The sequence below is a fragment of the Leuciscus leuciscus genome, assembly GCF_965113295.1.
Source record: "Leuciscus leuciscus genome assembly, chromosome: 15".
In the NCBI taxonomy this organism is placed as follows: domain Eukaryota; kingdom Metazoa; phylum Chordata; class Actinopteri; order Cypriniformes; family Leuciscidae; genus Leuciscus; species Leuciscus leuciscus.
The window spans coordinates 30,623,229-30,640,095 of NC_138739.1; the positions used below are offsets into that span (position 1 = coordinate 30,623,229).

The 16,867-nt window shown below is 38.3% G+C and overlaps 1 protein-coding gene across 4 annotated transcripts in view; it reads right to left on the reverse strand.

Moving 5' to 3' along the window:
• Positions 1–2,691: 2,691 nt before the first annotated feature.
• Positions 2,692–16,867, reverse strand: part of nr5a2 (nuclear receptor subfamily 5, group A, member 2) — a 55,642-nt gene continuing 41,466 nt past the window's right edge. For all 4 annotated transcript variants that reach the window (XM_082139848.1, XM_082139850.1, XM_082139847.1 and 1 more), the window contains one exon: positions 2,692–4,279. In XM_082139848.1, coding sequence (XP_081995974.1) covers positions 4,032–4,279 — 248 coding nt within the window. In that variant the 3' untranslated portion in view covers positions 2,692–4,031. The remainder of the gene's footprint in view (positions 4,280–16,867) is intronic.

Sequence of the window (16,867 nt, forward strand, 5' to 3'; positions counted from 1 at the left end):
GTCTTCATTGAAACTTCTCTGCATCTTGTGTTTTGGTAAAGTGCAGATAGTCTGTAAATGATATCCTTAATGTTTCGACATATTGTGTACATGCTTTGAAGTGAGCAAACTACAATCTAAATATGTTCATTTGTGAAAAACTAACTTAATGCTTTGAATGTTTTACTGAAGGTTTACTCTATTTTGTACAGGTCTCATCTTGAATAAGCTAAAATGATTCTTCGCAGTTCATTTATTTTTAGTTTGTCTGCACACTATATTTGAATGAGAGTGTAGCAGGATCAGGTACGTGTTCTTCTGCGTATGTTTTCTTGAATCTGAATATTCTCTGTATCAAAGTGTGAATCTGTTCATCTTTGTATCAGGAAGAAACTGTTGGTCACTGATCATGGATTATTGCCAGAGATTGAAATAAAATGACGACTGTTGGCATAATAGTCATTTATTAAAATATGATGGAAAGATTCCAAGAGCTTGTATGGAAACTCTTTATGGCAAGAGGTGACATCAGAGATGCGGTCTGACTGCGGTTTCCAGCGCACAAACAAGAGAATCCCAATCCACACATTCAGGCAGGTAAGCAGATATCCAACGCAGCTGCAGGACTTCCGGGTGATGGGGAACAAAATGGGAACGAGGGGCACTGGATTCCTTTAAGATTGTCGGTCTGATCACACACAACACAGTAGAGTCACAAAACGAAGCAAATACAAATCAGTTTCCCTAGAATCGATAAAGAAGTGGCTTAATGTACAAATGGGGGCGTAGATGCCATGCAGCAAATGTTGATCAAAGCAGTTGTGCTTGTAAAAAAAAACTTTTTACACCATTGTTGTCTGAAAGAATTTACATCGATAAGGTGTGTAACATGTCAGAAACATCACTTTCCTAAAAAAAAAAGAATAAAAAAAAGCATTTGATGATTGGGATATCAAGTCACCACGGTGGTCATTTTCACTGCTCTTTAAATCAACACATGACATTTATTTTCAGGTGTTACGACAGTCACCTCAGCTGTGTTTTTTACTGTGTTGATACTTTTTGACCTCAGATTTAGTAAAGTCAACATGAAATGAAATTTACGACCCAATTTACTTCCTCATTGTGACATATTTCCACGTGCAGCAGGTTATTCAATCAGATACATGTAAAGCGAGACATTTTGGATTTAAAAAGTGTCCATTACATGCCAAAATGGAGCTGAATGTAAGTTTGCAATGGATTGTGGGAAACTACTCCCTTTATAAACCACCAGCACCCACTTTTGAGGAGATTTTATGAGGAAATGAAGGTCAAGTTTGTATAAAAAAAAAGCATCCTGATGTATGCTAATAGTAAGTTTTCAATTATTACAGTACCGTTTATTATGTAAATGTTAATCTTGATTATTTACTGCATTTGTTTTGCTTTTGTTTGCTTTTGTTTTGCTTTGTTTCCATTTGCTTTTGTTTTGCTTTCATTTGCTTTTGTTTTGCTTTCTTTTGTTTGTTTTGCTTTCATTCGTTTGTTTCGCTTTCAATTGTTTGTTTCGCTTTCAATTGTTTGTTTCGCTTTCGTTTGGTTTTGTTTTGCTTTCAATTGTGTTTCGCTTTCGTTTGCTTTTGTTTTGCTTTCATTCGTTTGTTTCGCTTTCAATTGTTTGTTTTGCTTTCGTTTGCTTTTGTTTTGCTTTATAATTGAATTCTTAACATTATTTTCTGCCCTATAATGGCAGTTCGATTACGAAGAAAAATATTTTTGTACGGAATAACACGCATTGATAAATTGTGCACAAGACCAAGATAGTGTATTGAGGAAATAAATTGGATTCATTTTGATTTCATGTTGACATTAACACCAATTTTATATAATACAGTCAAAATGAAGGCTTCAGGAAAAACAACGGCAGTCCCCAAGTATCAAAGCTCTCATCCGTTCATTGTGAAGCAAACAGGTAAGTACAAGTGAAGGACAGACGCTGTCTTTGGTATAGAACACAGATGCTATCATGAAAACATTCATTGAAATCTCACGATAGAAAAGATGCACCAGTCAGTCACACCAGATGTACTACAGCTCTTGATATTTTACAGTGCTAGGACTGATGGGTGTTTAATGTGAATCACTCAATCACCATTTAGCTCCATAACTGCATCTCGTATCTACATTTTTAAAAACGTGCTACAGTAAACAAATACATTTAGTCATGACCCCACCGCACTGTGCAGGAACACATGGATGAAACCAAAACAATAAATTAAGCTTAACCAGTGACGTACATTTCAAACGTAGAACGTAAAAACAGGTGCCCACAGAAACAAGCCAGCACAATAAAATAAAAAAAGAAGTAAAAACTCAGTATTAAGTGAGATTCCTCTCTGATTTAGTGTCTCACGACATAATTAAGTACTGGTCAAGAAAGATGAAAACTGTACACACCTAAGAAAGCAAACAAGAGGAATATAATCTTTGCTGAACGTTCGTTTTTATATGAAATCATTGCTTTGCAATTGAACGCATCACAGTTATCTCCCACATGAATGTAAACACCTCATTTCTTTTCAATTGTTTAACATTAATACTTTATATATATATGTACTTTTTATTTTACATATCGTAATTCACATCAGCACGGTTAGCTAGCATGGAAATGAAATAAGGCAAGACTCACATGACTGTGACATCACAAATTATTAATACTGATAGTTAAGGTTGTTTTTTTTTTCTTTCTTTCTTTCTTTTTTGTTCTCTGCAGGCTTTGGTCTTGTGTTGACGGAGGCGGCATTTCTTCATCCGGGCTCTGAGACTGCACTTTATTTACATTCACATTTGTTGATGAACAAACTGCAAAATGTTACAAAAAAAAAGGTGTGTTGTGAGGTAAATGTTTTTAAGCATTTTTTTCCCCAAATCAAATCAAAGAATAAAAAATGAGAAATTATTTTTGTATTATAAGTTTTGCATTAATTAAGTTAATAAAATAGTTCATATTTATGAATTATTATTTAGCATTTTTACCCCCCAAAATTCCGAATGAGCTATTTAATTTATTTATGTAATGTGATGATAATTTACCTGAAAAAAGTATCAATTATTTAATCAAATTAATAATAATATAATAATAATATTTTCATGACAATTTAGCATTTTAACTCTCAAAATTCTGCTTTATTATGAATCATTTACTTTTTAATAATTATGTCATGACAATTCAGCACATGTACCTCCAAAATGATTTTTTATTATGAATTACTTACATTTTATTCATTACTTCATTTAAAGTACAATTTAAATAATTCAAATCCAAATATTAGACATCGTTTTCTTTAAGCAAAATATAATTTCTCATTTCTTTCTTATGATTTTGAGATGAAATAATACCCGGACATGTTCTCGACAGGATTTGTGACATTCACCATTTTTCCACTTTTGGAGAGAAAACATAGGCGAAAAGCAGCCTCAAAGTGACAAAGAAGAAGAAACGACTGCCAATTTGAAAAAAAAGAAATGCGTTGCGTCGTTTATTTTTTTGGTGAGGGGTTGGAATAAAGTCTTTGTGGTTTGCGCAGGCAACGGCTGGTTGTCCGTCTTCCCTCCGCCTACTGGCTCTAGCCCAGCTTGTGTGCCTTAAAACAGACAGAGGAGGGCCACATGGCCAGTCCTAATGGAAACTTTGGGTCAATGCTGGCAAACCAGTCTTAAAAGAGAGCCCAGTTCCTTCCTAGTAATCCAAAACCCTCCACCTTGAGTCTGAGTGTAAAGTGGACGTTTCGATCAGCTGCACACAGAACAAATATCGACTGACAGTCATGGTTCGACAACCCGCGGCCTAGAGGTCATTATAACACTTCATTTCATTTCTTTATCAGAAATGCATCTGCCCTTCGAGCCAAACCGCTTTCAGGTATTACCGTGCCCTCTCCATAAGATCCAAAGCGTCCGTCCCACCGCAAACCCATGCGCATCTGGTCTTTCGAAGGCTATGTCTGGTGATGACGCTGGGCTGAGGTGGAGCTGGGAGCAGTGCGCGATGTGTCGAGACGAGAAGGTCCTCAGGCACGTTTGGCGTGCAGCATCTCTATGAGTAGATTGTTGCAGGGCACGTCACCGTTCAGATGTTTGTAGTACAGATACTCTTCAGCCTGCAGACTGATGGCCCGGATCTCTGGCAGCCGCAGCAGAAGCTGGCCGAACTTGTCCGTCTGCTGTGGATAGTTGCACATGACGTAGTCCAGCAGCGCGGCGTTGACCTGTTCCTGGACGCTCTCCACCAGGTGGAAGTTCTCCAGGTTCTTGACGTCTGAAAAAAAGATGAGATAAAGACCATTGTATAGTTACTTAAGGGCGTTTTCACACCGGTAGATCGGCTGATTTGTTCCATAACAGGGACTTAATTTGTTACAATGTTTCACTTTCTTCTTGGTACGGTTCGTTTTCACAAGGAAACCGTTCAAAGAGTACCAAAATGTGTTTATGTAAGTGACATGTGAGTAAAACTGTCCTCTTATTGGTCAGTTTCTTCTGCATCATCCATCAAGATGATCGACAAGTTCGCTCTATGAGCTTATTGTGGCTTATTTGTAACTGACGACAGACACACACGCATAGACTATACGGATGTAGACGTCATTCCCGCATTATTAATATATAATTGCCGTTAGAGCGGGAAGCAAGGCTTCGCCAGGACAGCATTCTTGAAATGCACGGAGAAGAGCAATTACATAACATTTTAAGATGAAGAGGCGCTGAATGAATTATGATACTGCTTGGTCCGTTGGGTCGGATTGCTTTCTCACCTCAAGCGAACCGCTCCAGAATTTGTTTGCAATCGGGCAGAGACCACCTCGTTCAGGCGATCTCAGAGCGATTTGTCTTGGTGTGGATCCGAGCTCGATTGCAGTGTTCATATATGCCTAAATGTTCCGAAATTCAGAATTCAGAAACAAAGGCTGCAAAGCCATTTGTGAAAGCAATCTAGTCAAAAGTGTGGAATAATTACGAGAAATGTAAAATAATTGAAAAAATATTTTTTTTATGTTTTTGAAATAAGCCCCTTATATTCACTAAGGCTACATATGTACTCTTAGTTTTTCCATCAGACTTTTTATGCTCTAAATGTTGACATTTTCCTTGTCATGTCTTTAATTTATGGTGTGCTAACGTGTTGAGATGAGCTGCATGTGTTCTTGTGTTTCAGATGATCTGTGGCGGCAGGAGCTGCTAATGAATCCCTGGCGTGTGGCTCTATTTAATCAGGTTTTGAGGGGCCACCTCATGTGATCTTTTATTTATCCCTTTGACCCGGGGTTGAACAGGAGCGTGGTCATCCCGCACTAGTCCCTCCTAATGGAGACTGCTGGGGTCCGAACGGTTGTGAAAGCACTCAGACCCACCCAGCCGTATCTAATGAGCCAGCTGACACTTCACTGCCTGCTCTCTTTTTCCCTAAAAATAATCGAGACTGCCTTGGCCGACAAAAAAAAAGAGGGGGGGAGAAGGGGGAAGTGATTGTAGCAGCAGCAATGTAATGAGGTCTGTAGAACAAGCTGTGAGTCCTTCATGGCTCTGGTGAGGATGTTTGACCCCTGGGTGACACCAGCAGGCACAATCAGGACACGGGAGGGGGAGGGGTTAACCAAAGATGACCAATTACAATTCTCCAGCTCCAGACAGTTTAGCCCTTGTGGAAAGAAGTAAACAAACAATGAAGTCTATCTATCTATCTATCTATCTATCTATCTATCTATCTATCTATCTATCTATCTATCTATCTATCTATCTATCTATCTATCTATCTATCTGTCTGTCTGTCTATCTCTGTCTGTCTATCTATCTATCTATCTATCTATCTATCTATCTATCTATCTATCTATCTATCTATCTATCAGTCTGTCTGTCTGTCTGTCTGTCTGTCTATCTATCTATCTCTGTCTATATCTGTCTATCATCTATCTATCTATCTATCTATCTATCTATCTATCTATCTATCTATCTATCTATCTATCTATCTATCTATCTATCTGTCTTTCTGTCTATCTGTCTGTCTGTCTGTCTGTCTATCATCTATCTATCTATCTATCTAACTATCGATCTATCTGTCTGTCTATCTATCTATCTGTCTGTCTGTCTGTCTGTCTGTCTATCATCTATCTATCTAACTATCGATCTATCTGTCTGTCTGTCTGTCTGTCTATCATCTATCTATCTAACTATCTATCTATCTATCTGTCTGTCTGTCTATCTCTGTCTGTCTATCTATCTATCTATCTATCTATCTATCTATCTATCTATCTATCTATCTATCTATCTATCTATCTATCTATCTATCTATCTATCTATCAGTCTGTCTGTCTGTCTGTCTGTCTGTCTGTCTATCTATCTATCTCTGTCTATATCTGTCTATCATCTATCTATCTATCTATCTATCTATCTATCTATCTATCTATCTGTCTGTCTGTCTGTCTGTCTGTCTATCATCTATCTATCTATCTATCTATCTGTCTGTCTGTCTGTCTGTCTGTCTGTCTGTCTATCTATCTATCTATCTATCTATCTATCTATCTATCTATCTATCTATCTATCTGTCTGTCTGTCTGTCTGTCTGTCTATCATCTATCTATCTATCTATCTGTCTGTCTGTCTGTCTGTCTGTCTGTCTGTCTATCATCTATCTATCTAACTATCTAACTATCGATCTATCTATCTATCTATCTCTCTATCAGTCTGTCTGTTCTGTCTATCTCTGTCTTTCTGTCTGTCTGTCTGTCTCTCTATCTGTCTGTATGTTGTTCTGTCTGTCTCTATCTTTGTCTGTCTGTCTGTCTCTATCTATCTATCTATCTATCTATCTATCTATCTATCTATCTATCTATCTATCTATCTATCTATCTATCTATCTATCTATCTATCTATCTATCTATCTGTCAGTTGTTCTATCGGTCTGTATGTCTGTCTGCCTGGTCTAATTACAATAAATATCTCTAATTTCAGAAACTTTTTAAAAAACTGAATGAACCGATTCACTGAACTTCCAAAAGTTACTGTTTTCTTGTTCCATATTTTCTGCGAGGGAGCTGCATAATCTTTCTCAGACTGATTATAGACATTACCAAAAAAGTCAAATTATAATTGCTTATTATTGTGGCCACGTTTGAACATTAAAACCGAAGCATGGGGAGGGGTTAAAAGAGTCGACTGATCGATGACAATGGCTTGATCTCTTTCGCCCCGAGCGAAAGAGAGGCCGGGTGCGAGGAGAGAATTAACATGTTTGTTTAATTTATCCGCAACGAGAAACGCTTAATCATGCCCTGCTGACAGAGACTGAAAAACGCCGAAAAAAACGTACAAGCAGCAGTTATCTAGTCAGGTTGAAGCATCGCATGGTAAGCACTCTTATTTTCTATCTCAACATTTAGCCACTGTGGGACTAATTATCAACTTTTTCTTTCTTTTTTTTCATGAAACAGCCTTAGTGTGCACTAGGGCCGGGATGTAGCCTGCCTCTAAACCCTTAGGTCCTGAGGAATACATTGTTCATTTGACTAGAGCTCATGCTAGACGACCCCACATATCCACTCGCAGACACCCCCAGCACCACCCCTCGCCCTGTGATATGCTGGGACTCTTCTTAATTAGAAAGGATTTTCTAAGTGAAAAAAGATCATTCCACGAGAAATTCATGCCGGCAACCCCCCAAAGCCCTCGTGAGGTTCATTTGTATACTGGCATGGATGCACAAATACAGCCAATCTGTATTTGCCATATAGTATGCAAACTCACTACAGTAATGGCATATTGATTACAATTTGTTAGTATGCATACTGCAAATGAAGATATACAAGGATATGGAATTTCACCTCTAATTGTTTAGTCAATGAGCAATTAAATCATAATGCCAAATCTGAAAGGCAAATGATGAATCCATTGATGTTCCTAGCAGGCCAATGTCAGTGTAATGAATGACTTCCTGTTGGAAGCTAATCAGAAACAAATATTGTTTAAAAGCAGGGTGATTCAGGACAGTAATGTGTATTTGCAAAAGTTTATGAGTCTTTTGGAGCAAAGTGTGTAGTTTCAAAGGGCAAAATGTATCTGAACGCCCCCTCCCTTTGGGTTTACAGCATGCTGTAATCATATAGTCAGCCAAGCATGTCAAAATTTCATCTTTATTCATCATTAACTTCTTCCAGATTCGCACCAATCAGGAAATGGGGCGGTGCATGAACTCCGCTGACCTCCAAACACCACTGTTTCATCTAAACCAGCCCCTGAAGCTCTGCTCATGGCCAATGTCCACATGGTCACTGGTGATAATATTTACTCAGTGTGTTTTTCTTTTGTTTAGGTGGTTTGGAAGTATTTAAATACTAAATCATTCGCACTGGTGATCCGTCCAAACTTTATTCTCTTTAGCGCATCATAATGTTGCATATCAGTGAGCTCATCACTTGTTTCTCCGAGGTTTGTTCTTCCTGACTGAGCCATGTAAAGCCAGGAGAGACGCGAAGGGCTCAGTCTGTTCGTCCCTGGTCACCTCGGACTGCTATGAAAGGGAATCAAACAGGACTGGTAAAGTTGGGGATATATTAAGTCAAATGTAAGCCCTTCATAGAGGCGCTGAGCAGGTAGAAGAGACGTCCCATTCGCCCAAGGATGGTTTTGACGCCGCACACTCGATGCAGGGAGGGAGGGTATAAAACGCCTTAGGTGTAATGAAATAAACACGAGAAGCTGGGGCAAACGTTTCTTGTTACAAATGCTAGCTGAAAGGCACTCTGCCTGCTCTTAAGGTGAGGGAAAATATATTTACATCTGCTTATCTTTTGGCACAATCACTGTCAGCTAGCAGGTTCAGGGTGTGGGCTGAACCAACGATAATGATCATGATAAAACTCTCTGCGTTTGGAAGATAATATAACTGAAACGGGTTCATCAACAGTTTGCTGTGTTTACTCCACCTATCTGTCTGTCTATCTATCTATCTATCTATCTATCTATCTATCTATCTATCTATCTATCTATCTATCTATCTATCTATCTATCCATCCATCCATCTGTCTGTCTGTCTCTCTGTCTGTCTGTCTCTCTGTCTGTCTGTCTGTCTGTCTGTCTGTCTGTCTATCTATCTATCTATCTATCTATCTATCTATCTATCTATCTATCTATCTATCCATCCGTCTGTCTGTCTCTCTGTCTGTCTGTCTCTCTGTCTGTCTGTCTGTCTATCTATCTATCTATCTATCTATCTATCTATCTCTCTGTTTGTCTGTCTGTCTATCTATCTATCTATCTATCTATAAATATATCTTTCTTTCTATCTATCTATCTATCTATCTATCTATCTATCTATCTATCTATCTATCTATCTATCTATCTATCTATCTATCTATCTATCTATCTATCTATCTATCTATCTATCTATCTATCTGTCTGTCTATATCTGTCTGTCTGTCTCTATCTATCTATCTATCTATCTATCTATCTATCTATCTATCTATCTATCTATCTATCTATCTATCTATCTATCTGTCTGTCTGTCTCTATCTCTCTCTATCTATCTGTCTGTCTGTCTGTCTATCTATCATTTTGAGAGGCGGATCATTTCTGAACAGCCAAACAGGCTTCTGAGACTCTGTCGACTCCTTCGTGTGTCCGTCTTTGTCTTAGCACGATGGCCTCTGAGCATCTCTATATTTGTATTCAACACATTTTCGTGCCAGTTCGTGATTACATGCGCAGAACTGGGGAGGTGCGTCAAGCTCTTCTTGTTTATAATAAAGTGACAGAAAATCGTTCAGGGGTCAAGTATCCCCCCCAAAACTCTACCTGCAGACCAGATCCTGCCCATAGTGGAAACCACACACCTAATGAGGTCATTAAAGCCAAGACTCCATCAATATCTCTCGTTTCCCTCCTCTACCCCACCCCTTTTCCTTTTTTTTTTTTTTTTTACAAATTTGAATTAATAATTCAACACAGTGCCTGGGGATGTATATTTCCTGAGTGAAGGACAGTTAACCCATAGCATGATTTCTTTCCTCCTTTTATTTATAAGTTTTAATTTTTTTATATTCATGTTTGATCATTACAGTGTTAGTCATGCAATACTGTATGTGTTGACCCAAACTTTTCTCCGTTTTTGTCTTTCTCTCTCTCTCTCTCTCTCTCTCTCTCTCTCTCTCACACACACACACACACACACACACACACACACACACACACACACACACACACACTCACTCTCACTCTCATATAAATCTGCTTCTATATTTTAAGTGTAAATTCTGGATGAATTAATTCCGCTTAGAAGCTGCAGTCTTTACCTTGAGGGTAACGTTACATGACATGTTTGTAAGCTTCCTGTCAAAGCTAAGCTAATTTGTGGAGCTTTAACTTAACTACTGGCAAGCTGGATAAAACTAATAAAATATCATCATGAGATGTGATGTGCTCAGAGATTAAATACCTATGATCAAGCACTCAGTCATATTATACTGTATATAATATATATAAATCACTTAATATATTCTCTGGACAAATATATGTAGATATATATGCCACATATATGTTTTGAATATATTTGCATTACGCATATACGCATTAGCTAACCACGGTGTTGTCACATTTCAAAATGTGAGTATGTGTTGCATTCTCAGCAATGCCTTAAGGGGTGCTATAGCGAGTATTAGCATAAACTTCTAACGTTTCTTTTCTCTTTCAGGTCAGTTACTGTCATGGCAGAGGAAGAATTTAAAGACAATCTCGCTGAGCAAGCTGAATCTGAATAATAGCACATCTACATGAATGGTGCTAACATTTAAAGGTAATGCTATCACCCCCTACATGCTCTAACATGTTAAGCTTCTCCTCCTTTCCATCATTTCCTGTCCTCTGTCACATTGTCTATACAGTCATTAAAATGGAACCCTCCAGAAACATAATAGTTCGAGAACAAGACAGTCTCCAAGCATGGAAAACACCAGGAATAGACAACACCCCACTCGCCCATACTTCCCAGCATTCCCACTGTTGACAGACAACACACGGCCATCGCCTGTGTCTCTTAGTGACCTCACGTCTCTCCTGCCATTCTCCCCCAAGTGAGACAATGTTTAGATAAATTCTCATTTCTATATTTGTCCCTGAAGTGTGACACCCGTCCAGCCTCATGCCATCCGCGCAGGTTTTATGTTACAGGAAGACTGATGATGGGGCATTTTTTTTTCCAATCAGAAGGCGGTGCAGGCATTCCACAGCTTTGTTGCTTTAAATACAATGATGAGGGGAGGAAGGAGAGGTGGATGAAAAGGAGAACAAGAGACATGGTTGCAGCACCTGTCGGCTCATTTGTGACGTCACGTTTAATAGCGCTCTCCGGTTACAGGGGACGGTTTTAGGGCTTAGCTGCTCTCTCGTGCGCCACGAATCATCACTGGACACATGAATGTCTTTGTGATACTGCTTTTGACAGATGTTTGATTTCAGTATATATTTTATCTGTTGACTCACAACTTTTAAAGTTGTGTCTGCGAGATAAATTTGAAATCTGGATCACTTTTAATGTTAATATAAATGTATATGTAAGACTTGGTTTACTTATTTGAAGAATTGTTGTGATCACAGTTTTTATGTATTATAATACGTTACAATTCTAATTATGCAGCTCTGATTGGCCAATTGTGGCATTCTGCAACAAAAAAAATAAAAAAATAATAATAACACACTAAACAGTACAATTGACCATTGTTCCAGGCAAAATTTCAACAGCAAAAACAAGATACAGCAAAAAAAAAATTATTTTTTATTTTTTAATTATTAGATTTTTTGTACTTTTTTATATTATGCAATGCATATACGTTTTGCTTTTTTGCCTTTTTGTAATTTCATGCAGTTGACACTATATATATCGATACATACATATCGATACTGAAATATCTAAAACGCTTCCAATACATATTTTCCAAAAAATAGAAACACAATACCAGCTGCGCTTTCTTGCTCTCTCATGACAGCTCTCTCTGACAGCAAGTTAACACACGAACCTGCCTCCATTCACTCACTCATTCCTTCTGCTCCTGATGAATATTGTTGCTGTTACAGGGCTTGAATTTTGGCGTGGAAAGTAATTATTTTTTTATATTTTACTTTTGTGCTCAAATCCAAAGTGCGCACACATAAAGCCGACTCTCAGTACTAAATTTAGTTCTTTGTCGCTGCTTATTGCTCTTAAACAGAGAAATACACACAAAATAATGTCAAAATGCCGGTCTTGGTTAGTATTCACGTAAAAACAGTCAGTTATGTTTTAAGTGAACGCAAACAGTTGAGATAGAAAACGCATGTCTAACAGTATGGACCCGTGCACCAGGTCTTAAAGTGACAGCAGCCTAATGTACATGCTGCCAAATTATGAGATAATATTTAAAATATCTATATGGCCGTTTTTCCCTATGGTATCGATGTCAAAATTGTGGCCAGTGAAAATGCTGAGTGGCCAGTAACATTGGTAAAAAGTTCATGTCAAGCTATGGATGGAACGATTAGCGGTTTCACGATAAACCCGGGTAAAGTATCCTGACGGTTAGTATTATCGGTTAAAATTTAATTATCATGAAAACCGTGTTTTTGAAAACTCTAGGTAAATCCTGTCCAGGCAGCATCAGTCTGACGCAGCCGCAGCATAGCACGTTGTTATTTGTGTGTACGAGAAGACATGGCGGAAAGCAGTGACAGTGCTCGGGAGATTCACTTCCCCGCCGCGGCTGCAGCTTCTCAGTGACGTCCGATATTCTCTGTTATTGTATGAGCCCCACTAAATATATAAAACATATTGTAAAGCACCATAAAGTTTTCGTGCACTATATTCCAAGACTTCTGAAGCCATTCGATAGCTTAATGTGAGGTACAAATGAATATTTAAGGCATTAAAGTTGATGGAGATATATCTCTCTCCTCACTGTCCTCAGTCATTCTCCGTCCATTCAGCATTCAAACAGCGCGTCGCGTTCTGTTACGACAGTAACACGAGGAAACTCACTCCAAAGATCAATGTTCCCATTATTATACTTTATTTGTAGAAAAAGGTCTATGGTTTTTCATAAAAGTACTTTATCTTGAGTTTATTTCTGTTTCTAAATCAGTAGATCACACTGGAGTAGAGAGCACTATGAATTGTTCCTCACGCGCATAGTAACTGAAATTTACAACTGTTAAAAGAAAAGGCTGAATAAACTGTTGCATAGATATGACACTAGATATACACTAAGCATCAATATCTCTTCCCCTTGTTTTCTGCACTTTTCAATGACTCCATGTTGCTTCAAGCGCATCATTCTGCGCACGGGATGTGCATAAGCCGCTCTGGCGATCTATATTGAAGCCTTTCATATTAGGCCTATAATACTTTTGCCCAATGAAAGATTACGATTATTAATGGTTTTTATTCTGTCCTATCTATCAAGTGTTGTTGCCTCATGAAAAAGCTGCGCTATACATTTAAAATAAATGTATTTTCATTTAATAGCATGTAAATACATTTATTTGTTTTTCATCAATGTATTTTATAACAATACAAAGAGCAATGTGGAACATTTTATCTTTTATTTGTTCAAAACGAAATGGTTTTTTTTCTCACTATAATAACATTTGCTGCTGAATTATCCACTAAACTCATTCATAATAGCATTTTAATGAAACGAGAGAGCGCGTCCGCAGTGATACAAGAGATGTGCGCTGTTATAATGCGTTGCTATTGACAACGGTCATATCATTTAACGTGTATGCTCAAAAAAAAGAGATGAAAATGTTCAAAAAGAATTGATACGCACACTGAAACCTTTTCAACAAGTTATACATTTTTATTTGTTGTTTGTTGATTTCCAAATATAAAACTTGTTGAAATGGTTTCAGTGTGCGTATCAGTTCTTTTTGAACATTTTCATCTCATTTGAACAAAACCGTGATAATATTGATAATCGTGATAATTTGGGTCACTATAATCGTGATATGAAATGTTCATACCGTTACATCCCTATGTCAAGCCCTGTGTGTGTGTGTGTATATATATATATAACAAATCACACAAACAGCTGACAAACTATTCAGACAGTACTATTTTCAAGGGGCATGTCTGCTCAGCTGTGTAGTGTATGTTTGCCCCGAGGGCTCATGGGGGCTGAGAGAAGGGCCTGTGTTTACCTTCTGCTGTGACCGGGTCACTTTTATAGATGTCCGCGGCACAGAACTCTTTCTATGAAATCGATTGAGAGATGACAGGCCGGGGAGAGGGGGAGTGTATGGTGGAGATTGTGTAACGCCCTTATCTGTGTTTGTGTGCAATGTTTAAATAAGACCTGGCAGCTCCCTGATCAATAGACACATCCTACCCCAGCAGCGCCGGCTCGCGCCTCCTCGGCCAGACTGGCTCAGCAGAGAAGGTCCCGGGCTCGCGGGCAGACCTGAGAGGATCTCGTGGCGTACCCTGAGAAATCGCAGGCTTTAATTGGCATGGAATAAGGAAGCGATGCACCCGCGGTGCAATATTAGCAGCCGTAGACGAGCTAGTAAGCTAGAGAGACCTCAAGAAATAAAGGTCACGTAAGAAAGAAAAAAAAACTCAGATATGCACAGGCAACAACAACAGGGCCCCTTTTCAATGCACAAAAACGCAAAGCACGGCACCGGTGAGGGTGAATAATGAACTTCAGCCCATTGATCGGAAAAACAAAGCCTGTATATGTTTGTCCCAGCAGGACCGCAGGTCTCATAAATCTTTAAGGGTGATCTGTTTTTGCCACGGCGTTCCTTTTCAAATGCATCCCTTTCGATTCATGTGATAGACAGAAACGGCGAGCTATTATTATTTTATAGCACGCCAGCTCATTATACTTTGAAATGAATTTGTGTATTGCTAGTTAGAGCTGCGAGTGATCGCTAAAAGTGCGAGCTATGAAATCGAATGCAAAATTCCGGCACATTACGGATATTGATAGTTGTTGTTAGCGGTGAATCTTGTAGCAACGCAGGCCAGGTATCATAAAAATAGCACCCAAGCGCTCTGTTCTGGGGCAAATATCTGCAGGAACAACCGGAGTTCATATGATTGATATTTCCAGTGCAGATATCACTTAGGAAACACCTGACATGAGTGGGGCATGTTTCGGGTCTGGCCTGCCTGCTAAGTACTGGAGCGTGAGCCAGCTAGCGTGTTATGCAGCCAGTAATAAAAGTTGCTCATTGATTTTCTGTTGTTGCTTGTAACAGTTAATGTTGATACATCAATAGCTAAAGGAAAGCACAGGGTTTAATAGGAGGCTGAAAATGTGGAAATATGGGAGGCTTGGGTGTTAAATCACAGAATCTATCCCCCAGATCGATAAGACAGTTACAGCAAGTGTCCCTCTGCTTTCCTAATGTTTTATAATAAACTGACAGCTTGTAATAAGGCTCTGGCAGAGGCAGAGGAAGAGAGGAATCCGACGGGACAGAGGCAAGAGTTGTGAGACGGAGAAGGAAAACAAGTACCTATAGCTCAGTGTATTCTCAATCACTTCATCCAGGCCTTTTGTCGAAGGAAAATCCAGCTGGCCTGCTCTTTCTGAAAGTGGGGAAAACTTTTACAAACAATTCACGGATACGCTTTCACCTGAGACAGGTTTTTTAGTGCCAGATGCAATTGTATTCTGATTCGGTGAAGTTTTGCTGGTAAACTGGAGCATGTGTGACTTGGAATCGGAAAACACATAATTCAGTCCTACCTTTCCAGTTAATATTTTGGGTAATATGATTATGCTTTCAGTTACATATACCAGTGTTGCTATTATAAATGTTACATGAAAAACATAAACTAAAATTAAAGGCAAATTAAAAGAAGTTGAAGATGAAGTACTATAAAAAGCCGTCAAAATATTCAATCAAAACTAATACAGCAACAAAAGCACAAAATTACTGAGACTTAAAAAAAAAAAATCTAAATATTAATAAATAAAGGATTCTAAATAACTGACCTATACCAGTGTAATGGTGACATTTTACTGCCACGCTAAAATAATGATTATAATGTTTTTTTTATAAATAAAACATGGATTACTTCTCAGAATTTCGAATTTATACTCAAAATATTACTTTTGAATGTTATTAATGAATTACTTTATTCTCGTAAAGGCCTATTTTCTCAATTTCCTCTTTTTATTTTTATTTTTACATGACTTTAAAATGCTGTTGTACAGTGTAGTACTCTCTTAATACCATTCACCACATTTTACCATACTTAAATCCATTCAACAGAAACTGAAATTAAAAAGTCTGGGCTTAAATCTGATTATAGATTTGAGCTTAAAATATAACGATACAATCACAATGGGAAACTTCTATCTGTCAGGAGTAATACACCCAAAAAAGAGTTCATCTTGACTTTATCAAGAGTAAATCCATAGATGTAGATTCCAATCCCTATGTAACACTTGGCGACGTTACTTATCTGAAGCGTTTGTAGACATTCAGATAACGACGCTAATAGCTAACGATCGGCAATCACACATAAAGTTGTTTGCAATTTAAAGATAATCATAAAGTAATGTGTAGTAACAGATAAAGAACAAAAAAACAAAGAGATAAAAGCTAATTGCAGCCGTGACACACAAGCAAAGTGTCGAAATCAGAGCGGAATGGCCGGAATTCGGCAAACTGACTGAATGCGTGACAAAAGCCATTGGGGCTAAAGGTAAAGTGCCATCCTTTAAAAGCACTGTGTTGCACCGTGTCGACAGATATCAGCGGCTTTTAAAGCCTGATAAAGTCTGAAAGCCTCTTAAGGCTCCTAATGAGGGTGCCGTTTCATTGACTGCCTCTTGCCGAAGCGGCAGAAGTGAGGCTTTTGATTTCTGTC